This window comes from Gastrolobium bilobum, unplaced genomic scaffold, assembly GCF_033153095.1.
Source record: "Gastrolobium bilobum isolate Gb01-03AN ecotype WA unplaced genomic scaffold, APGP_CSIRO_Gbil_v1 utg8260, whole genome shotgun sequence".
NCBI classification, from domain to species: domain Eukaryota; kingdom Viridiplantae; phylum Streptophyta; class Magnoliopsida; order Fabales; family Fabaceae; genus Gastrolobium; species Gastrolobium bilobum.
In genome coordinates, this window is record NW_026899532.1 from 530,368 (window position 1) to 554,923 (window position 24,556).

The 24,556-nt window shown below is 33.2% G+C and overlaps 3 protein-coding genes across 4 annotated transcripts; 1 reads left to right on the plus strand and 2 right to left on the minus strand.

Moving 5' to 3' along the window:
* Positions 1-7,004: 7,004 nt before the first annotated feature.
* Positions 7,005-13,755, plus strand: LOC133291025 (protein PIGMENT DEFECTIVE 338, chloroplastic). Of its 2 annotated transcripts, XM_061489199.1 has the most exons (8): positions 7,005-7,951; positions 8,776-8,850; positions 8,930-9,001; positions 9,667-9,747; positions 9,860-9,957; positions 12,257-12,382; positions 13,027-13,075; positions 13,184-13,755. In XM_061489199.1, exons 1-8 carry the CDS (start codon positions 7,019-7,021, stop codon positions 13,340-13,342), a joined length of 1,593 nt encoding a protein of 530 aa, XP_061345183.1. In that variant the 5' UTR covers positions 7,005-7,018; the 3' UTR covers positions 13,343-13,755. The 2 variants fall into 2 exon arrangements, with proteins under 2 accessions (XP_061345183.1, XP_061345184.1); XM_061489200.1 differs by lacking the exon at positions 9,667-9,747.
* A 1,028-nt stretch (positions 13,756-14,783) lies between these two features.
* LOC133291010 (ran-binding protein 1 homolog b-like) lies at positions 14,784-17,735 on the minus strand. The gene is made up of 4 exons (XM_061489180.1): positions 17,486-17,735; positions 17,255-17,406; positions 17,003-17,128; positions 14,784-15,541 (listed from the first exon to the last, which is right to left on the minus strand). Exons 1-4 carry the CDS (start codon positions 17,635-17,637, stop codon positions 15,306-15,308), a joined length of 666 nt encoding a protein of 221 aa, XP_061345164.1. The 5' UTR covers positions 17,638-17,735; the 3' UTR covers positions 14,784-15,305.
* A 3,935-nt stretch (positions 17,736-21,670) lies between these two features.
* Positions 21,671-24,156, minus strand: LOC133290987 (leucine-rich repeat receptor protein kinase MSP1-like). Its single transcript, XM_061489146.1, has 5 exons — positions 23,980-24,156; positions 23,870-23,927; positions 22,585-23,051; positions 21,908-22,044; positions 21,671-21,755 (listed from the first exon to the last, which is right to left on the minus strand). Exons 1-5 carry the CDS (start codon positions 24,154-24,156, stop codon positions 21,671-21,673), a joined length of 924 nt encoding a protein of 307 aa, XP_061345130.1.
* Between the last annotated feature and the right edge of the window lie 400 nt (positions 24,157-24,556).

Genomic DNA, 24,556 nt, shown 5'->3' on the forward strand with positions numbered 1-24,556 from the left:
TATATGTTGATGATATTATTATCACAGGTGATGATTTTGTGGAGAGACAGATTCTGCAAACACGGCTTGCCTCTGAGTTTAAAATCAAAGACCTTGGGAAACTGAGATATTTCCTAGGGATAGAAGTAGCTCATTCAAGCAAAGGAATTTTTATTAGCCAGAGGAAATATGTTCTTGATCTTCTCAAAGAAGCAGGAAAGCTCAGGTGTAAACCCTCTAATACTCCTATTGAGCATAATCACAAGATGGGCTATGAAGAAGAGAGTCCTCTAGTTGATAAAGGACAATATCAACGGCTAGTTGGGAAATTGATATATCTGGCCCATACTAGACCAGACCTAGCTTATGCTGTTAGTGTTGTCAGTCAGTTTATGCACGATCCAAAAGAAAAACACATGCAGGCAGTAGAGAGAATTCTTCAGTATCTTAAAGGTACTCCTGGTAAAGGATTGTTATTCCGACGTGATGGCAATCTATCTTTAGAAGTCTACACAGATGCTGATTATGCTGGATCCGTGACTGACCGTCGTTCTACCACTGGTTATTGCATGTTTCTTTGCGGTAACTTGGTGACATGGAGAAGTAAGAAACAAGATGTGGTTGCCAGATCAAGTGCAGAAGCTGAATTTCGAGCTATGGCTCAAGGCATTTGTGAGTTACTGTGGCTGAAAATTGTTCTTGATGATCTCAAAATAAAATGTGAGGGACCTATGAAGCTGCTATGTGATAATAAGTCCGCTATTTGTATAGCTCATAATCCAGTTCAACATGATTGGACTAAACATATTGAGGTTGACCGCCATTTCATCAAAGAGAAACTTGATAGCGGGTTGATTACCACTCCATACATTCCCACTGGGCGTCAATTGACTGATCTATTAACAAAGGGGCTTCCTTCAGACAGATTTCAAGAACTTACTAGCAAGCTGGGAATGATAAATATCTATTCCTCAGCTTGAGGGGGAGTGTTGTAAATAATATTGATTTAGTTATTATTTAGTTTTTTATTGTTGTATTGGGCCAAGCCCTTTGTTGTATTGGGCCAAGCCCATTAGGTTAAAAGTAGGTCAAATATTCTCTATAAATAGAGAACCCTTTGTACAGATTATTTACAATTCTATAATATATTAGAATACCCTTTTTCAAGTATAATTAATATATTGGATCGGTTTTCATCAACCCATCTGAAAACCGATCCAATCCAATCCAATTTAAATTTGTAGTTTTTTTTTTTCAGTTTTCGATTTTTCGATTTTCGGTTATCGATTTTTCGGTTCGGTTTTCGCGGTTTGAATCGGTTTGGATGGTTGATGAACACCCCTACCCTTTACTTAAGGTTATTTTCAAAAAACCATTCTAAACTTTCAATTTAAACAATTAACTCCCTTCCACTATCAAATCATAACAATTAAATATATTTAATAATTTTAAGGTAAAAATATCCTTGTACCCGTCCTCGCACCAACCCCGACTGCTATAAGCCTATAACCACCGTTCGCCATCCTAAAAAGTCAACCTTCACTGTTGTGACATGATTGGGCAATAGTTCCGCAAAATGCTGCGGTTGATTAATTATGCAAATTATGGAGAGGATGAGATATCTATTAATTTGCTTCATTGAAAAACACTCAACATCTTGGATCTCAGATAGGACCTTAACTATGAATTAACATTTCCTACTATTCGAGATTTTTTTTTAATAAATTATATGTATCCTCCATATGAGGCAATACTGTTTAGAATGAGTACATGATTAAGGCTTTAAATTTCTCTCAAAAATATTACTGAAGAAGATCGAATTTATATTCTTATCCGCACCTACTCAGTTTTCATGCACCAACTAAGTTACTATTAGGGGTGTAAATGGGCCAGGCTGGCCTGGCCTAGCCTACAGCCCGGCCTACATTGAGCCTGACCTGACTCGGCCTATGTTGAAAAGTGGAGTAGGCTTAGGCTTATAAGAAAGTCTTTTTAACAAGTAGGCCATAGGCCAATTTTGTCAAGCCTGACCTAAAGCCTTGTAGGCTGACCTATTTAATTTTTAGAATAATATAATATAATATATTTATTTTAGGGTATATGATATACATTATAGAGCTGGGGTATTATGTTGACTCTTTCTTGTTTGTCATTTTTTATGAATTACGAGAAGTACTAGTGCATGCATGAATGAAACTTTGCTCAGTATATTTTTATAGTTATTTTTTTTACTATTGTAAAAATTTTAATGCTCACTAGTGAAATTTATATCTCGTGTAAAAAAATGCAGAAATTTATGAACACGTTAATGACTTGTAATGTCAAGCGAATATTTTAAAAATTGTTAATTTTTTTTTAAAAATATTTTGCTAGGGAGGCCTACAAGGCCTGTAGACTCTATATGGTTCTCTAATTTTTAAAAATATGCCAGGTTTGGCCTATAAATAAAGCCTTTAGTAGGTCAATAGGCCAGATAGGCTGAATATTTTTTTACGTAGGCTTAGGCCAAGAAGGCCAAAGCCCAGCCCAGCCTGACCTATTTACACCCCTAGTTACTATCATTTAATTACTGAGTCTTTTCTTGTACTGCATTAATTAGAAGGAAAAAACCACTCTTATGCTATATGTGATAACTTTATCTTCTACACATCCTTCAATAACTGTGCCACCTTTTTCTTTTCTTTTCTTTTTATTTTGTTGGAGTCCACAAATTTATCTTTATGACATGAGATAACTTATCTCCTTTAACATAAGATTAATAAAACCCTAATTAGAATGGGTCTTGGAACCCTATCCCAATATAATAAGCCTTCACAAATGTGGGCATTTTGCTCCAACGAAATATACAAAAGAAAAAAAAAAGAAAAAGAAAAACGTACATTTACTCAAAATTCTAGCATGGTGGTTTCTTCCAAACCCTTTTAAATGAGCACAGGGAACTCGCTTTAAAATGAAGGGGCAAATTGAAGATTCATCCAACTCGCCAACCTTCTTATTCCAAACAAGTCAATTAGGCCATTGTTTCCAATTCAAACTCAAGCTGCATATATTTCCTTCAAGTGCAGATTTCCTAAATCCAAATTAATCAGCTTTCTTATAATATATTTTATGACCATGTATTCGTCATGGTGGAGAAGAAGGGTATTTTTGTCTTATAATTACTAAATGTGTTTAATTGTTTTGATTTAATAGTATAAACGAATTAATTGTTTGGATCGAAAGTAGGAGAATGATATTGTGACAATCAAGTTGTGTTATTACTAAGTGACTACCAATCAATCTCACCGTTGGATCAATTATATTGATCCAACGATTATATTTATTTTCATCTTTGTATGATCATGATTCCCCATATTTAAAGTGAAAGCATTAAATATGAGAAATCATAACCATACAAAGGTGAAAATAAATATAAAGTATTAAATTTGAAAAATTATGACAATACAAAGATGGAAATAAATATAACCGTTGGATCAACATAATCGATCTAACGGTAAGATTGATTGGTAGTCGCTTGGTAGTAATACAACTTGGTTGTCACAATATCCTTCCCCTCAAAAGTATAGGGTGATATTTTAAAAATGACCCTAAGTCCCTAACTACAAGGTGATTTTATGAAATTAGTCAATTATAAAATATGAATTCCTTTATTTGTATTTATTAATTTTTTTTAAATATTAACCAGTGTTCGAAAACAAACGTGTCCAACTAAATTATTTTTAAGTTTAAGCCTCCCCTGAAATTTAACTGAGACGTCAATTAAATACTGATATACATAAGATAGATGATATGAAAAAATAATCCATATATAAAAATTTATGTGAGTATAAGACTGAATTCTCAACAAATAGAGGAGGACTAGAAATTTTTCGCTCAAACTCTCGTGAAAGGCCAATGATATTTGACCCCATTCAAATTTGAGGTATTTGATTAATTTTGTAGTCTTAGACTAAATTTGAGCCAGAAAAAAATTGGGAGGGCTACAATTCTAAAGACTCTGGAAAATATATTTTTGACTTTGATAAACAATTGACAAAAAAGAAGAAGTGATGATTGATTTGTATATAAAGATAACTAGTGAGTTAAAAAAATTAACTGAGTTAACCACAAATTATAATTTTGGTTAATTTTTTATCCCTTATGTGACAGAATATATTTATCACTAATTTTGATCTATAATTTTATAAAAATGTATTTTCATGCAGATTTCTATTAAATCTTATTTTGCTAAATTTAAATGCCAACACTTATAATGAAAATTACACAAATCCATAAATGCCCCACTGGCATTGCACCAACACAACCGAGTTTACTTGCCTAATTGAACGTTGTGCACTTGTGCTATGCTCTTATGATAAAACTAGCAGGCATATCACGTATCACATGATTGTTTTTAAATTTGAGTGAAATATAAAAAATATAAATTAAAAATATTTCAGATGAAAATTTAAAAAGTATAAATAATATATATATATATGTATATATAATTAATTAACTCAAATAAATGTAAAAACTAGATTAAAAAAATTAAAATTACTAAGAGGATATTTTATGAATAAAACAATTGATTTAACGTTTAAGATAATAAGTGTTATTTTTTGAGAAGAAATTAAACAATAAGATTTTTTTACTATAAAAAATAAATCTAATTTAATACATTGTAATATATTTATCTTCTTTTAAAGCAAGTCCCACGTAATAATCTTTTTACATAAACTTGAGAGCTTAACCGTAGTCTTGCACTCAAAAAAATATATTGTGAATATATATATATATATATATATATTAATTCTTATGTCGTAAGAATTTGTTAATCTCCTATCACTCACACTTTGAAAAACATGCATAATATTTTTTTTTTACAAAATTTGGTTACAAAATTTGGTGGTGCTCAGTTTGTCTTCTCTTTGTAAGAAAAAATGGTGATCTGCTGCTGAAGAAATCCAAAGTCATATATATATATATATATATATGGATTTTATAAGAATTATGTCGTAGAAAAAGTGATTGTGTAATGTTATAGAGATTCGTTTTACGTACCGTATTTTTTTTTTTTTGCTTCAAAAAGTGCGGGCCCCACAAAATGTTGTATGTGTAGAAAACTTTTTTGTGTCATGTTAAATAATGAATGGAAATCCCTACATATAGAGGAAGGTTATACTTACAACCTTTTTTTTTTACAACTTCTTACAACCATATCTTAACACCGTTGATTTTCGTTAATCAACGGTTATCATTTATTGTGAATTAATAATTAATCAATGAATTTAATTTACAAAAATAATAACCGTTGATTGGCGAAAATCAACGGTGTTAAGATATAGTTGTAAGAGATTGTAAAAAAAAAAAAATTGTAACTTGTAAGTATAACTTTTCTCGTATAATAATAATTCAAATTAGTGCCTCGTTCTGTCAATCGAACACATGTACATAGATACCGAGCTAGAAGGTGTGAGTGTGAGTATCGGAAGAATTAATATTAATCATCCAATCTTACATAAATGAGACGATACAGACGTAAAAAAATATTATTTTTATAAATAAAAATTATTTTAATATACAAATATTTATGTGTTCATATATCGTGTAAAAAGTTTAAGTTCGAATGTTCTATTGGTTCTTATAGTTTCATTCAGAACTGAAACTTATTTATTTAGTTAGCTAATTATAGGAACTAAAAACTAGTTAAAGCATTAAATTAAAATTTTATAATGAACTTGTTTCTTTTCTGAATTTTAAACTAATATAGTAAAGGTTTATATGTAAATAAATAAATAAATGATTGCAACTTAATGAAAATGATAATTTAAATAGAGATATAATATTATGCCTATTTTTTTTTATTCTACCTATTATTCATTAACAATGTTATATCAGAATCTTAAGATGAGACAGAAATAATAAATGTTATTTGGGATTCAGATATAACAATGAGAGTAATTGATAAAGTAAGAATAAAAAAAAAAAAGCCTAAAAGATAAAATATTATAGGTATGAAAAAAAAGGCACAATATTTTTTTTTTAAGCTTAATATTCTATTCCATTTAAAAATAATTTTAGATAAAATATATTCGGAGACTCGCTAGATTAGTTGGGTTTTTAATTAACGTGGAAAAATGTTAAAAAAATTAAAATTAAATGATAATAAGTTAATAGTTTTTTTTTGTGCTTCATAATAATTTCTGTTGGGTGATGCAAAGACGTGTTACAAAATGTCTTCCTATCAACAGAGTCTAGCATAGTTGGTAGATAACTGGATTTTTTAAGCATGTTAATAGGGGTTTAATCTCTAACCGTGCGTATGGAAAATATTTTGTTGGAAGAAGTTTATTCACTTAATATAATTTCCTGTCTCGAAAGAATTAAAACTTCTACTGTCAGCTGGAGGATACGTTGAGACACAAAAAAAAAAAAAAAAAAGAGTGTCTCCTTCTTGGCAAAACTCTTTGTAACCACTGAAAATCCTTGCGCTTTTAAGTGCCTCTTTGTTTCACCTTTTAAAAAAAGTAACTTTTATCTCTTCCTTATTTTAAAAGTGTTTTTTACAAAAGTTAAACCTATTTATATTTTTATAAAAATATTTAGTTTTTGAAAAAAATATTTGGCTTTTGACTTCTGCTTTTTGTAGAAGTTAAAATTTTTAGCTTATGAAAAAAGTAAGTTTTTGGCTTTTTTTGTGGCTTCTGCTTTTTTTAAAAGTAGACATCCAAATGAACTAAAAATGAGAAGTGCTTTTTTTCAAGAAAAAAAGCAACTTTTGAAGAAAAAAAAGCTCATCCAAACGGGCCCTAAACCTCGACTGAAATCTCTTAGTTATAAAAAAAAAAAAAAAAAACTAGAGAAATTAATTTAAAAAAATAAAAGTCTAGAATTTAAATAGCCCGAATAATTCCCCCGTTTACAACAAAGAAAATTTATTTATTTATATTTCAAAATTGAGCTAAAAAGGTAAAAAATACAAAGGATAAAGCCAGAATCAAATATTGTTGTGTGTGTCTGTCTGAAAAACCAACGCTGATGCTGTGTGCAGCATATCAAGATGCCATTGAATCTTCATCCCTTTAAGTCTCTCTGCTTTCCCAATTGTACAATAATACCGGTTAAGGATATCAGTGTTTTCAGCAGCACCTTCAATAAGAAACCACTGACCAATCCCACTAAACACTCATCTTCAAAACCCCATATTTCTTGTTCTTTTGCCAGGATTGTTCTTTCCAATCCTCATGCTTCCCTCGTTTCTAAGAAAGTTTCGATTTTGGGCGATACCCACTGCACATTTTGCACCACGAATGAGGGGTTTGATGGCTTTCCCAGTGATTCATCTCAAGAGGCTATTGATGGTGGAATCCAAGAGCTTGAAAAACTTGAGTTGCTGAACAAGCCTTCTCCTGTGCGTGTTGCAGAAGGGTTGTCTTCTGAAGTTGAAATGGACCAAGAGAAGCCTTCTGAAGAGGAGGCTTTGGCACCTTTTTTTAAGTTTTTCAAAGGTAGTAATTCTGTGGAGGAGGTTGAAGAAGATGGTGAGGTATTGGAAGTTTCTGAAGAAAAAGTTGATTTGGGTGATGAGGATGAAGAAGAAGCTAAGAATATTAATGTTGAGTACTATGAGCCCAAACCTGGGGATTTTGTGGTGGGTGTTGTTGTTTCAGGCAATGAAAACAAGCTTGATGTCAATGTTGGGGCAGACTTACTAGGTACAATGTTGACGAAGGAAGTGCTTCCCTTGTATGGTAAAGAAATGGAGAACTTGTTATGTGATGTGAACAAGGATGCAGAGAATTTTATGGTTCATGGGAAGATGGGAATTGTAAAGAATGATGAGGCAATAAATGGAGTACCAATGCCTGGAAGACCTGTGGTAGAGACTGGAACCATTTTGTTTGCTGAGGTTTTAGGTAGAACACTTAGTGGTAGGCCATTGCTTTCTACCAGAAGGCTCTTTCGCCGGATTGCCTGGCATCGAGTGAGGCAGGTTCTTATCTTTCTTTCATTCCTCTTTCCCCCCTCCTTATGTATATAGTTTAGTAGATATTCCAACTCTCATGAAGAATGTGTGAGTTGAATTCAGTAGTTCTTATGACTACTTAGTTGGAAAGAGTTTATGATTGAGCAAACATTACTTTTGGTCCTCGAAATGTATGCACGACATCACATTTGTCCTCCATTTATTAGTGACATCAAATGGTCCTTCAATGACAAGTAATGCCATCAATTTCGTCCTTAAGAGCCAATTTCATTGTATGACCAATTTGATGGCAAAAATGTGATTTTGAAAGATAAATATGAAGTTGCGTATATCTTTAGAAGGGCAACCTGGTGCTATAAAGCTCCCACTATGTGTAGGGTCTAGGGAAAGGTCAGGCCCATTGTGTGGATCTATAGTAGACAGCCTTATCTTGCATTTGCTCACATAAATCTAGCCAGTGATCTCTGAGTCACATGGCGACAACACTAACTGTTGTGCCAAGGCTCCCCTTCACATTGCATGTGTATGTAAATGACGAATTTGATATTATAACTTGAGGACTAATATGATGTCATGTATATCTTTGGAGAACCAAAATAGACATTTACTCTATTATTTCATATCAACATTGTAAGCACATGTTACATCACATTTATACTGAGATTATAGTCAGAAAGGAAATATATGTGATCTAACAAAAAAATTGACGCTCATGATCTTATGAATGCTACAATATCCCTGTTAGCAATCTTAATTCCTGTAAAGTCAGATAACATCTCCTTTCTCTTGCTGATGAGATTTAAATGTCCAATTTTTCATGTTTTGGGCAGATAAAACAGCTCAATGAACCTATTGAGGTTAGAATTACAGAGTGGAATACTGGGGGCCTGCTAACAAGGATTGAGGTCTGTGCCATTGACCTGAGATTTATGTTCATGTAGCATTTGATTAAATGCTTATCTTTTCTTGAATTTGGATGTGCAGGGTTTGCGAGCTTTCCTACCCAAAACTGGACTTGTGAAAAGAGCAAATAGCTTTACTGAATTGAAAGAAAAGGTAAGTTGCAGCCTTAGCACTTTCTTCCTAGTCAGGGAAAAAGATCATTTTTCTTAATGGGACAGCTACTTTGCTTATAAGCTTCCGCTGATACTCTGTGATTATATTATCTGTTATTTATTAGATCTGCATATAGCAACTCTAAATCTTCACAGATGCGGATGGTGCCATTATGCAAAGTTCAAATCCTGTATGATTGCTGTCTGAGTGTAATCTATGGAAGCTATATGATCTATCCTATCAAATTTGATGTTGTTCTAAAATCGAAACTAGTTTCTTTTTAAGCTTTAAACAAGTCCGTTCCTTAAGGGAGTAGTCAAAGATTTTGACTACTATGGAGTGGATAAGTATACTCTAGTCTTGATTTGAATCCTTATATATCATGTTGGATTTCAAGTATGAGAAGTGATGATCAAAAAGTGGTATTGCATAATACTTTATGAGCTTCCGCAAGGAAAATGAGTGTAGTATATTTTACAATTTTAAGTGTTCAGCAAATTACCTAAAAGAATCTGTACTTCTTTAAAATGTTTTCCCTTCCTAGGTTTCTTTACACCTGGAAGACTCCTATTAGTTAGATAGAATACGTTTGTTGATTGTTATTGCTATCATCAGTCTTTATTTTGTCTTCCTTACTCTTACTACTACTTATTATAATGGTGTAGGTGGGGTGCTGTATCTATGTAGAAATTACTCGAATAGATGAATCTAAAAACAGTTTGATACTTAGTGAGAAGGAAGCTTGGGTATTTCCTATTCTTACATGCTTTTCTTGCTTCAAATTTTCAGAGTTCTTTAATTTTGCTTTCTCCTTTTTATCTTTTGAAATTCCTGTTGTGCAATAATATGATGTTGCAGGAAAAGCTATATCTTCGTGAGGGAACACTTCTAAATGGGACTGTGAAAAAAATATTTCCATATGGAGCCCAAATTAAGATAGGAGAAAGTAACAGAAGGTCAGTGAAAGCTTGGATTTGAATAGCGAACCCTTTCTACTTTTTTGTTCTCTGTTTGATAAATCACAACTTTATTCAAGGGATTCCAGTAGGTGCATTTCTTGCTTGCAAGGTACCACAATTACATTTTGGAGTATTGCTGGATGTTTCCAAATTCTTTGATTTCGAGAAATCTTAATCCATGTCCGTTTCGTACATATGGCTGATGGAAAAGATAAAAAACAAAATAGATAAATCAGGCACACTGACATATAAGTGTTTTTGTGACTTAAAACCTACTATTCGCCCTTGACATCAGTGTAATTATTTTGAACTGCATTAAGCTAATGAAACAAATTGGCCAATCATCACTATAAAACTATTTGGTAGTTTACCATTATGTTTCGTTTCCACTTATTCCTGGTTGTAACAACATTTGAAACTGTTGAATTGATTTGAATAGTGTTTTATAACTATTAATTTAAGTATTTGTCTTGTCAAAGATCAACTCAACCTAAAAGCTTTAGTTGTTAGGCTCACGAACATGAATACTTCATACCTCTTAAACACCCCCTCATGTAAGAGGCTTTGATGCCTTGTTGAAGAGGCTCTAATAACATGGTAAAGACCAATTCTATCAAAAGCTTAAGATGTTGGGTGTAACTTCATGAATGATTTTATATCTCTAACACATCTCTGCCAAGTTCGAAAATTAAGTCACTCCCTTATGTTAGAGTGATAGTTCCTTGTTACTTACCATGTAGATTGCCTCAAAAATACCTCTTGCTTCAAAAAAAAAATTTCTATGACTAGGTACTGTAATTTTAATCCACATGCTGCTGAAATTTTCGTAGGTTATGGGTCCTAAGAGATTGAAAGTCTTATCGCCTACCAAAGTTGAATAAAAAGCCTCCTTCATTCAGAATTTGTATCACTCTTGTAAGAACATAAAGGAAAAAAACAACAAACTACAAAAAGATTCTAAGTAACCAACGTGAAAAATAAGAAAATCAATTGTACTTTTGTAATTTGCTCTAGTATCATTTTGCTTTCTGCTTGAGCCCTTAAGGAGCACATGTTATAATTGGTTTGGCATCAGTAACCTCAATTATCTTAAGGTTATCTGTAAGTTTGGAGTTCTATCAAAATTAGGGTATAGGAGTTAGCATAACTCTATTAAGGTAATGACCAGGGACAAAGGAATGGGAACTGACGTCCCTTTAAAAATTTTAAAATTTGTTTCGAAATTTTGAAAATTTGCATATAATTTAATGGTTTGATCACCTAAAAAAATGTTATAATCTTTGGCACTCCCAGTATATAAATCCTAGCTCTGCCCCCAGATAATGACATATTATGCTGGAACGTATGGATCCGGGGTTCAAAAGGGGGAGCTACTCGTGAGCCACACTCTCTAACTAGACTACTATGTTGAGATCTTTAATATTAAAAAATGAATATAAGAGAATTTAGTGCAACTTGTTTTCCTGGTCCATTGAAACTGCTAAAAAAGTAGTCCATCCTGCCTTTCCTAAATCTTAAACCCTAAACATTCCACTCATCCCAAGGTCCCAATGGGATTTGAACTTGGGGTGTCCACTTAAAAGTATTCAATGCTTAACCTTTGGGACGTGTTGTTTTGTTTCCTTTGTTTTCAAGGATTCTTTACAACATAGCCTGTAAAAGTAATTTTTTCACGTCTCAGAGCCCGCGTATAGGGGAAAAAAACATTTTATCAGATAAGAGCATGATTGTGAAAATATAACCTGATATAAATAATTGAAGTTCCAAAAGAAACATTTGAAGCTTTGGGAAGCACGATATTGGTAACTTGTAAGCAGTTTTAGGAGCGTTTTCCTTTGAATTTCAAAATAACATAGACAGATGTAAACATTTCCTCAATTGTCTGCATTTTTTTTATCTAGACCATTTTTAGCATTTTCTTGTTTTAAACACAGAAATAGGCACGACATAAATTGATTCACAGGTATTTACATTGAACTTTGATTCTCTTTGTAAGTGAAGTTAACAAATATGAGGTGCACCAATCCTTGTTGCTGAGCAATTTTCTTTATTGTTTACCTACCATATCATGGTTTTAATATTCCCACACATATCTACCCTTACAATTGCTGTATCATCTGACATTCTGGTCTGGCTACTTTGTTGTTAAAAGGTTTTGTAATATCATGTTCTTCTGCATTTTATCTCCTTCAAGATTTTTATATCAACTTCATGAGTTTAAATTGTTGAAGTTGGATTAAACTTGTCTATATACATCGACCTGACATTTACAATGAATTGATTGGGTGCCTTGCAGTGGGTTGCTGCATGTTTCAAACATCACTCGAGCTGAAGTTACTTCTGTCAGTGACGTACTTTCTGTTGATGAAAACGTTAAAGTTCTGGTGGTGAGGTCAATGTTTCCTGAGAAAATTTCTCTGAGGTAATGGATTGCTAACTTTAACTTCCTTCTGTAATTGTTGGGTGCATTTAGTATGTTACTGTTTATTTAGCCTAGTTTGGTTAACCTGGATGAGGCTGCTCCTATTTCTACCCTCCCTATAAGTAAGACATCTCATTACAAAATAAGCCATTGCCATAAAAGGAGCCAATAAGGTTATCACATTATACAAAATGGTTTAATCTTATTTGAAAAATGTAGTTTTTCCAATTCTAGGAGATGCTTGTGACTAATGGTATGAAAGACCAAACAGTGGAATTGAAGGTTTGTAAAGGGAAAAAAAGAAGAAGTGAATCTTGAGATTCAAAGATCAAAACAACACAACATTACTTGAGTTCCTATGTTAACACAGTTCAGATTTGTGTTGCAATAAAATACTGCTTTATACTTTTGACTCTTTGAGTCATGATTTTTGCATGGGTTTGAGTTGAAACAAATTAACTTCGCTTGAAGAGTAGAGTGTGGCTCACTAACATGAATGCTCTACAGTTCACTTTCTTGTTCTTTACCCACTGGACATGTTTAGTTTTAACCCTTTTGTTCCTAAACTTCTCTGTTAAAGAATTTCATTGGAGTATAAGTTTATAAGTTGCTGCTGGTGCCAATTCGCTTTTCTTGCCATGCAGCATTGCAGACCTTGAAAGTGAACCTGGCCTTTTTCTATCAAATAAAGAGGTATTTATTTATCATTTTCCTATTAAAGTTGTTATATGGTTTTAGTTGGACAGATCATGATAGATGTTTTATTTATTTATTTATTTATTTATTTTTTGCCACATGTAGAGAGTATTTCAGGAGGCTGATATGATGGCAAAAAGATATAAGCAAAAGCTACCTCATGCTGTTAACACTCAACTATTAGAACCTCCACCAACCAATGCCATCCCTTTTGAAAATGAAGCACTTTATGCAAACTGGAAGTGGTTTAAGTTTGAAAAATGATGATGAAACAAGTGGTCACAAAGCATGAAATTATTGGCTGGCAGAAGCTCAATTGAGAGAACATGACATGACATGACATTGCATGGATCACCAACCAGTTCCACGATGGGCCTGTCTTTTTGGAAGAAAAACATTATTAGCTTCGAGTGGAAAAGCTTTTGATGCTGTCCCGATGAGTTGTTTGGACATGCATTGCATAAAGAGCACAACCCTTATAATATGTGGCCAAATGGATCAAAGCGCTGTTCTTTCTTTCTCCTTTAAATTTCTGCTGTCACCAAAAAAGATTTTCCCGTTTCTTTTTATTGTGCCTCCTCTGTTGTTGGGCGTCATTTTTGAAGATATATTAATGTAGTTACATGTAAATTGTAAGAGTTTAATTTTGATTCTGTCACATCATATTTAAGCTTACACTATCTTTGAATTGTAGTATTAAAAGAATCTTGAACTTCATGATGTTAACGACTTATTAAATGATATAGTGACATTTTAAATTACAGTGTAAAAGTAATATTCTGACAATAAATCAAAGTTGAATTCAATTTATAATTACATTCAGTCACTCAAATTTTGATGTGTTTTTTTCTTCATTTATTTTCATCTTGAGGTTCCCTTTGTCTTTTTCACCTTGTTAAGTTCGTCAGCAAAAGTCGTAGAGGTTACACTGGCGATTTGGTTGGAAGCTTATAATGATTTGAAGCTCTCTGGTCGTAGGAAAAATTAGGAACTTACTTGATCTTATTGAGGTGACCTTGGCCTTTATAAAAGTTTAGTGTAAATCACATAGGGAACAGTGCGTTTCCAAACTAGATAGATTTAGCAAACGAGTTCGCATAGTAATAAAAGAAGAAAAATAGAATACTACTTGAAAAATTGAAGAAAAGAAAACTCTACGGTCATGTAAACAAACTGATAAAAGCTCACAAAAAATTAGATAAAATAAAAGCTCTTAAATTCTAAAACATTTTATGGAAAGTATATATTATTAAAAACGCTTAAAATAAAAAATATAAATAATATAACCAAGCGCCCCTACACAAAAATTTAAAGCCGGTTAAGATGGAATTTAAAAAGAATTCAAAATTATTAATTGTGAAAGGATTTTTGAAAAAATCGAAACTGTTTTGTATTTTAATCAATATTTGAAAAGCACTTATTTACCAAAAAAAGCACTTTTAAAAATTAGAATTTTGGCTTTTTTAAAAAGCAATAAGTCTTTGCTTAAAAAAAAAAACATCTATTTGGCTTTTTTTAAACTTATATCCAAACACACAAAACGAAAAGCTCTTTAACTTTGAGAAAAAAACATGAAGAAAAAAACTCAAAACAGACTTTAATATTCTTGTATACTGTGTTACTTTTTGCCCATTCCATTCTTTTCCTTCGCTGTCACTCGGTGAAAATAAGGAAACAGATAACCACGATCCCCCAAATATTTCCCTCATGTTTCATTCCCTCTATTGAAGGCAACATGATAAAAAAATTAAAGCTAGCTCTACCGAGAAGTTTGCTTGACTTGCAGCTCATGAATGATGAACATTATAACATGAGCAGCCGTAAAAAAAAAACCACGTAGTTTGAGTCCTGAAAAAATGTGAAACTCAAACAATTTGTATCCAAGACCTTTGTTTATAACTTTTGACTATTTCTCGACTGCACCCTCCCAACCAACGTGACTCATTACTCGACTCGCAACAAATACATATGTAGAATGAAAATGACAATAACAAATAAACTCCCAGACCCAGAAACCTCAACCAGTCAAACCTTAAAATTCAAACCGAACCCTAACTTCGCTTGCTGACAAAAACTCAAGAGGACACAAACAGCTCAATTGCATGGCAGTGACACAATCCGAAGACTATTAAAATATGAGAGATCATCCCAAGATATGGGCGGCAAAAGCATCGACCACCTAACCTTGTCAGATTGCCAAGTAGACTGAAATATGAATATATAATACTCAAGCTGAGGACACAGGCTCTTCATCTTTCTTATCTGCATCTGCCTTACTTCCTGATGCAGATTCTTGTTCCCCAGTTTTGTCATCAGACTTCTCTTCATCTTTCTTCCCTGCATCAGCCTTCTCTTCAACACTCAATTTCTCAAGAAGACCAGATGCTGCAGATGCATCCTCGCTTTCCTCTTTCTTCTGGGACTCAGCAACTTCTTGGAATGTTTCCATGAAGCTTTTGCAATCTAACAAACAGAAAGACAAAGCAACGGTAAATATACGTGCTAAGATTATGGCAAGAAAAATATTTAAAAAGTTTCTCCAGAGGAAATGAGATGTTCAGTTATAACCTATCCCTTCTCCATCCCCACACCCAGCCAAACAGATCACAGGAAAGAGCATCGGAAAAAAAAAGTTCACATCACGCACACCCTTATATAGATCATGCAGATCATGCTAGGGGTAAATGCAAAAGACATTTCACTTCTGATATTGATACCGACATACACTCAATCCTTGAAATTCAAAAGGGGGAGGGTACCATAATATCAACTAAAGCAATTTTTATCCAGCCAACATACATATAAATGGAATCTAAAAAAATACCTACTTCTTTTATTGGGGCATAGAACAAACTATTGCTAATTAAAGATAAGTAAATATCTAAAATATAATGTACAAGTGTAGTTGTGATCTTATATTCTTGCTTATGCGTTTAAAACCAAAGATCATGTAACACTAAATAAAAGTTATAACACAATAAAAAAATTGAAAGGAAATTCATAAAATGAGTCACAATATGCAGGCAAGTTTTGTATCAAGGATGGCAGGAACTTACAAAATTTAAGATAACTCAAAATCTGGGAGATATTGACATGTGAATCGATGTAGTCCAATACATACCAGCTAAAAATCTGTCGTTCTTAATCTTAACTACGAATTTTGTTTTAAACCATATACATAGCAATCTCTAATGATTTACTAAATTTAGCAAAATATAAAAAATATGAAGGAAAAGGAGAACAAATATCAAAATGAAAAAAGAGATGTTATGATAAGTGGCGCATGTTAAGGCTAGTCTAATCACCTTTATCGGAATCTGCATCAATGTCTATCTATGAAATCTTGCAAACAAACACAATTTCATAATACAGTTAAATAGACAAGGTCCCCTAACTATAATGCCTAATTACATAAAAATACAATTAAATTTCTCTCACGGGAGTGTGGAACATACTTCAAACAGTTCAATTCACTCTAAACAACTCATCAGAAAACGTCTTGGAAATTTAGCAAGGCAAGTGTTTTAGCAGATATTCATCAAAAGCAACCTTGGAGTTAGACAAGATACAAACATGCTAATGTTTCATCGAGCAACAAGGTGCAGAACAGAACACTGTGCTTGGTAGGTTCAGAGTTCAATCGAACAGAAAAAATGGAGATTGGCGCAATGTGGAGACAAAAAAATACCAAACACAGCAGACAAGCTGACAAAAAAATATCGAACAGAAATTGCACATCAGCAAATAGCATCCAAGTGGAGACTGATAACTCCAATCCAAGACATGTAGATGTAAGATGACCAACTTTGTGAAACAGGGAATCACAAATTCGTCTAAATCAAAAGAACTGAAGGAATATGCCTAATTATTAGTAGCACCTAAACAAAATTATCTTCAAATTGGAACTTATAAATGGATACTTACTTTCAATTGAAGGAAAACGAATGCAGAAAAGCTCATCCTTGAGTTCACCGTCTGCATAGTCCCTGGCATGCCAAACGCAAGATTTCTCGTTCCCAGCATGCTCTTGCACAGACATCGTAGGTAAAACTGCGACAATCGAGAAACAAATAAAACACACACAAACCAAAAAAAAGAAAAAAGAAACTGAATCTCAAAATCAAAATTAGAAAAAAAGAAGATGCAGATGCAGAGGAAGGAAAAAAAAACACATACTGAGATGATTGGCGCAGATCTTGAGGGTCTTGGATTGCCTCATGAGAAGCCTAACCTTGCCAGAAACCTTGTGCTTCAGAAACTTGACGGTACCCGCGCCTCTCTCCTTCCACTGATTCCCATCCTTGTCGAACCGGTAAAGCTTCGATTTGCTACACTCAATGAAAAAAAACTACGGTTAAACCCTAAGGATGAAAATAAAAACGTAAATGAGAGAATGAGAGGGCGTACAGATCTAGAATGGGATCTTCGTCCTCTTCGCCTGTGGTGACAGCAACCTCCTCGAGCTTGACGATGGGAGCCACCTGAGCTCCGGTATCCTCATCATCGCCGGCGGCAGGTGCCTCCTCCTCTTCCCGGTGCTCGGGATCGGCGCTCGACATCTAGATAGAGAGAGAGAGAGTGCGTGTAGTGCTGGCTAGGGTTTGGAAAGTGAGAGTAGCTACTCGGAGTGAAAGAGGGTGTTCTGTATTCTTTAAAAAGATTTTCTCGCATACCAAAAAAAAAATGAACAAGATTTTTTTATAGGGGTCAAAGTGGATTGGACTAAGCTTTCTTTCGAAAAGTTTAAGTCTATATCTAAAATTTTAATTTAGCATGATTCAAGTTTAGTACGAGTCTAACTATTAGTCTGATTTGACTCATTTATAAAAAAACAAATGGCCTGGCCTAGTCCATTGGCCTGTTAATTTTTAATTTCCAAGAAAAATCATGAATCAACTTCGTATTGCTAAATCAAAAATCATAATTTCAATGTCCAAACAGAATCATGAATCACGACAAAACTCATCACAATCTGCATTTAAGTTACTTTTAAAAAACAAAATGCTCAAACTAAATAACATATATTTCATCAGATCCAACAAACAAATCCATACTATATAAATTAAAATAACTACATGAATCCAACAAACACATCATGATGCTTGTAGTAAGTATAACCTCTCCCAAAAAATTTTAATATATTCATATACGCAATCTAACATGCTAAGATGTTGATTCATCTTACATAAGAAATAAAGTCAGATTTCTTTTAAAATATAATCGAATATAATTGAGTTATAAATAATTACAATTGGTTAAATTTATATCTGTTATTTTTTATCAAGGCATACTTTTTTATTTAAAATAAATAGTATAATATAAACCGGCTTGTAGGCTTATAGGTCAAGCCTTGTGAAAGTGGGCCTACGGCCTATTTATTAAATAAGCTTTTTCAAGGCGCCCGACCTATTTTACGAAATATACTAGGTCAAATCTAACCTGATGTAGGCCGAGCCATAGGCCCCTGTAGGCCGGTCCGACCCAGTTTCACCCCTAATTTCCGGTGGTAATTGATTGTTAATTAATATGTAAGTCGTTTAATTGATTATAATTCATCTTTAAATATATTTTTTTAATGAATAAATTTTTTGTATTATTTATGATTTTATACAAAATCTTCAACCATTAATGATTTACATAAAATTATCAATAATTGTTTACCGGAAAAAAAAAATATCGATTATGATTATAATTGATAAATAATTTTTTTTATTATAAATGCGTTGTACCACTTTATTGTTGCAATATTTTTTGAATATTATGTGGAATCAGTAAAGAGTAACAAATCATGATTGCAGAATAGGCTTGAAAATTGATAAAAATTCATAAATATTAAATAATTGTTTGTGGTTATATTATAAAAAATTAAAGAAGGTTATATTTACCGTCTCTTTTCACTTACAACCTTATATAACCATATTTTAACGGTTAATTTTCATCAATCTGAGAGTTATAATTTATTAAAAATTAATTAATAAATGTGACAAATAAATTATAATTGTCAGATTAACGAAAATCACCAGTTAAAATTTAATTGCAAGAGGTTATAAGCGAAAAAATATTGTAAATATAACATCCCTCAAAAAAATAATAGGAAATTTTAAAACTACTAAGTATTATTTGGTTAAAAATAAACTATAATCAATTATTTTTAAAAAATTCATCAATTGATTGATTATAAGAATACATATTTGAAAATCAAATATAAAAAATTAATGAATTTATACAAAATTTTCATTAATTATAATTACCAACATCAGTATTGATTTATAAATATTAATAATTTTAATTATTTAATTTTTGAAGTGAATGGGGGAAATAGACCAACAAGAAAGTGAGGGTTTTTTTTTTATTTTCTTTTAAAAGTGTTGCTTATTGACGACCCAAATGATAGATTTTTTTGGGTCAAATGATTCTAGAATGGTTAAACAGCCGTAGTTGTAGGCTTCTTGGTTTTCTATGTTTATAATTATTCGAGGTTTTTAATCAAAGAGAATAATCCTATAAGTTAAAACAAGAAAAAATAAAAATAGTTAGTGATTCAGTGACCCACTGGTTGAACCGGTGACCCAGTACATCAACCGGGTCAATAACCGAACCGGGTTTAATAACATTGGATTCAATAACTAATAGTAATTTTAACTCGTTTTCATAATGGGATCGTTATGATTTTCATGCAAAATTACAAGTATTAGAACCCATATTGATGTGGACAAATAAAATAATAGTACATAAATTAAGTGAAGTAACAGTGAGCCTTTTATAAATTCAATTACAAGGTAATTATTTTCAATTGGGTTTTGAAATATTCCAAAATGCCAGAATCACAAGATCACAAACTGCCTTGCCTAGCCTTCGTATTTATCAAATCAATAATAATAATAATTGACAAACAGCTGCTACCATGTTTTTATAACTCTAGAGTTGATGACTAGAAATGGAGTCTGCTTTCGATGTATCTTTAATTGATAAAAGAAGTTTTGATAAATGGCCTCACAAGATGGTTCAACCTTATTATTCTGTAGCATTTTCAGAATTACAGCAACAGCCAAAATCCCCCCTCTCTTCTATCTATTCTGATATTACAGAGTGCAATGTGGAAAAATTTACAAATCCAGTGCTTGATTCTATAAGTATTAGTCAGATGAGAAACAACATGATTGATGATACATCTGGACAGACTTTCAAGAGTAAAACAATGCCCCCTCAATACTTAGAAGTTGATCATATATCAGAGGAGTCACACCCAAAAGCCGGCAACAACTTGAAGAAAACTCTGATTAGATCGAATTCCATATGCATACTCTCTGCAAGGATGCCATTGTCAAAAGAAATCATGAACATATACATATATGTATATTAATGAATATTGAGTGAATAGTTTTAAGTGAAGTCCTAAGGGTTAAAAGGATTTATTCTTGTGCCTCTAAACCAAATTGTACAAGTATCATTTGGTTGTCAAAGTCTCTATTATGAAAGGTTAAGGACTTCAGGTTTAATATGAAGAAACACACTCAATTATCACGTCTTCAGTAAATCTATTTTGCATTTCTCTCTCCTCTCTTCACCTTTTCATGAAACCAATGTATTGAAGGAGCTTAAGTTTCTACTTGATGATGGGATGCTACCTGGAGGACTACACATCATCAATTCATCACCATGGCAGGTGGTTTTCTTGCAAGAGTTGCAATTTTCTGCCAGGAAGTAGAGGCATTGAAAGTAAAGTGCAAGGTGAAAATTTGCATATTGGAAGTGACAGTCTCTATTTGGTATAACTTTAACATTGTACATAGCTATTTTGGTTTCCAACATTGCTTATTTCTGTTTTAGCCTTGGTTCTGGTTCAGGTACAGTTCTTGGTTTAGGAACCATTTCTTGGTTTAGGGGCTTGGGGCTGCTATTGTGGCAGCTTTTGGGTGTCACAGTGCAATAAGCAGGTTTTCTACCAGGGTCATCCCATAGTTTGGTTGACTTGAAACAGGTCAGCTAGATGGTTCTGGATCACATCCCCAGCAGTCTTGCATATTTGTATTGATAGTGATAATTAGCATATCGTAGCTGCTCATCGGGTAGATTTTGAAAAGGAGCCTGGTAGGTATTCTAAGATATGGAAGCTGGAAAGTGTCTAACCCCTTGTTGGCTTAGTTGGATATACTTCTTTCTGGATCCTTTACTGGGCAAAGGTAACACTCTTTTATAGGTGTTTAGGTCCAATTTTATTGCTTAATTTTCAGGGCTGATTTTTTTATGATTATTATCATTTTGTTTTTCCCATTTGGACTTTGAAAGATATCCTATCCTCAGCCTAATTGCATTTTCCCTCAGGTCTATCCAATAAAACTTCTTTCTCAATCCAAAAAATATAAGTTCTAATAGTGAAAAATGTATAATTCAACATAAAAGCAGATTTTTCAATAAAAACTCTTACCCCATGCCCAAAAGCTTACGTGTTACGGCATCAAGAGCACATAGCCTCAAACCATCATACTTTCCAGTTGGAGAATTCTGACAATATCAAGTTGGACTGCAGGAAGAAGTATTCTGCTTTCGTTGGGACTTTGTTGTTTGCAAGCATTATTGACAACAACATTGTCAAGAGGCCTTGGACACTCTCAAAGAATGATTGTAAGAACCACAATTGAAACACCTGGCAACATCATCAATGATCTCCAGACCACTACAATGTTTAAAAAAAAAAAAATCAAAGAAAGCACAACATCATGATGGAAGCTATTAGTATATTTTGTCAATAAATAGATAGCAGAAGCACTAATGATCAGGAAGCTGGATCAATTTCCTCCTTAAATAATACAAAGTAATAGGGCATACCAATCCATATCACTTGAACCATCAGCTGAAGTCAATCCCAAAGCATATCCACGATGATGTAGAGGCACAGAATACCATCTGAAGGAATGAAATCTTTTGTTCTTCTCATTCCTTGTCTGGTTCTCCATCCAGAATGACTGCAGTTTAAGGAAATGGAAAAAATAATATATCTGAGTATCTGAGGCTTTTTGACCCTTGTAACCCTTTATTATTAATTAATTACCAATTTGACCTTGGTTATAAACTATTTCAAAAATTTAACCCCCTCAAAAAACATAACACCAATCTGCCCCTGTTTGACCGTTGACCACCAAGCCTACCCGGGTACACCCCTCTCTACCCGGGTATTTTTTGAAATTTTTTGTTTACCCGGGTAGGAAGGAGTGTACCCGGATATTGTTCTTCACACCTGAAAAATTGCTTGAATTATTTACCCGGGTAGACAGGGGTGTACCCGGGTAAATCTTCGACCACCCATTTGGCCAATAGTTTCCTGCTATTAAGCTCCTAAACTTATCTCCATCTACGGATGAAATTCCTGAGCTCGATATATATAAATATCTTAGTGACTTTTGTGTATATATCCATGGTGGAAAGTTGGGACCTGTTTTTGTATTTGACAAAAAAAGGCTATGGAGCTGAAAAGGAGGAATCCATTCAGGATTGAAATGGAATGCAGTCGTGGAATTGCTCGAGTCCAGATATTCTAAATTTGAGAGTTTGGAAAAAGATGTTTCAGATATTGCACCAGAGAAGGAATTAGAGCCAATTCTTAAGGAAACTAAGGATGAGAGATTTCCAAGCGTTGAGGGAAGGGAACCAGAAAACAAGTTGTTGGATAGATCAAGGTGCTGCAGATGTTCTAATTGGCCAAACCAATTTGGAATTGATCCTGTGAGGTCGTTCAAAGATAGATCAAGGTTTTTTAAATTTCTTAGGCTTAATGAGCTGGAAGGTATTTCACCATGTAAATTACTGTCCTGAAGTTCAAGATGAGAGATGCCACTACTGAGATTAAACAACCAGTATGGTAATTCAGAGTTGAAATTGTTGTCAGAAAGATCAAGAGTTACAAGTGAAGTAAAATTCACATACTCAAGAGATGGGCTGATGTTGTTAAGTTTACAATCACTCAATCGTAACTCTAACAGTGAAGGAAGCATAGTCACCAAGGAAGAAAGTGGAGAAAGCCAACGAAGATTTACCCGGGTACACCCATCTCTACCCGGGTAAATAATTCAAGCAATTTCTCAGGTGCGAAGAACAATACCCGGGTACACTCCTCCCTACTCGGGTACACAAAATTTTTCAAAAAATACCCGGGTAGAGAGGGGTGTACCCGGGTAGGCTTGGTGGTCAACGGTCAAACAGGGGCAGATTGGTGTTATGTTTTTTGAGAGGGTTAAATTTTTGAAATAGTTTATAATCAAGGTCAAATCAGTAATTAATTAATAATAAAGGGTTATAAGGGTCAAAAAGCCGAGTATCTGACATTGCAAACAATCTTTTCCGTTTTCTGTAGCAAGATAAATAACCTCAAATTGAGACTATAAGTGCGCTTATTAGGTTAAAACATATCATGTCCATTATCCTTATAATGGTTAATGGGGTGGCTATGACTCAGATAGGCTTCCCACAACCACGCTAGAATTCTAACAAAGCAATAGTTAGAAATAAAGGAACTTGTAAAAAGGCAGCATGAATGCCAAATAAAAATTAATAAAGATAAAATCAATGGAGCAAATATCACACTTGAAGAAGAGTTAAAAACAAAGAGTATTCATAAAGGATGAGGCAATTATTACAAAATTCAGTATTCACATTGCAATGGCTAATCCTAGCCCTACAACCAACTACACCAAATTTCAGTTGACGATCACAACCAAAAACTTTATTCTGGATAATCAGATCAAGATCATGAAAGAAATTGGACAATCCAAGAACAACTCCAGCAATCCTAACCTTTGAAACTAGTTATAAGGAGAAGTTTCCTGTACAGTGGAAGTGAAAGCATCACAAGCTGCAATTTATTAGGTTTGCATAAACAGAGTAAACAGATTAAGGAAACTCACCACAGCAGAGGTCTTTTCAAGTCCAACATGTAGAGCAAGAAAAAAAAGTCTCTTCACAGATTCCAAAAATCTTCGCAAGGAACCTGAACAGAAAACATTATCAACTTTTATATCTCTAAGATATTCCCTCATGCAAATATCCTTTTCGATTGAAGCATAGACAATGCACAAAACCATTTTAACATATATTGAAATTTAACTTCATTATGAAGAACAAAGATAGCAAGTATCGTACTCTTGACCTTATGGTTAAAAAGGCTAATATCAACTAGTTAGAGACCAACTCAACTAAAAGCTTACTTGACATGGTATTAATGCCTCTTAGGCCAAGCTTTTAGGAGAATTGATCCTTGACATAAGTTCAAAGCCTCTTTGACCAAGAAGTCAAAAATTCAATCCTTCCATCGGTGCCCATCAATACAAAAATTATGTCACAAAAAAACTTAAACTCACATTAACAATCTTTCTAGTAATCATATTGTGCAGTTTCAATTAAAATTGAAAAAAGAAATCAAGTAGTAAATATTTCTATAATAAAGATACTCAAAAGAGTAGTACCCAAACAGATCAAGGTAAT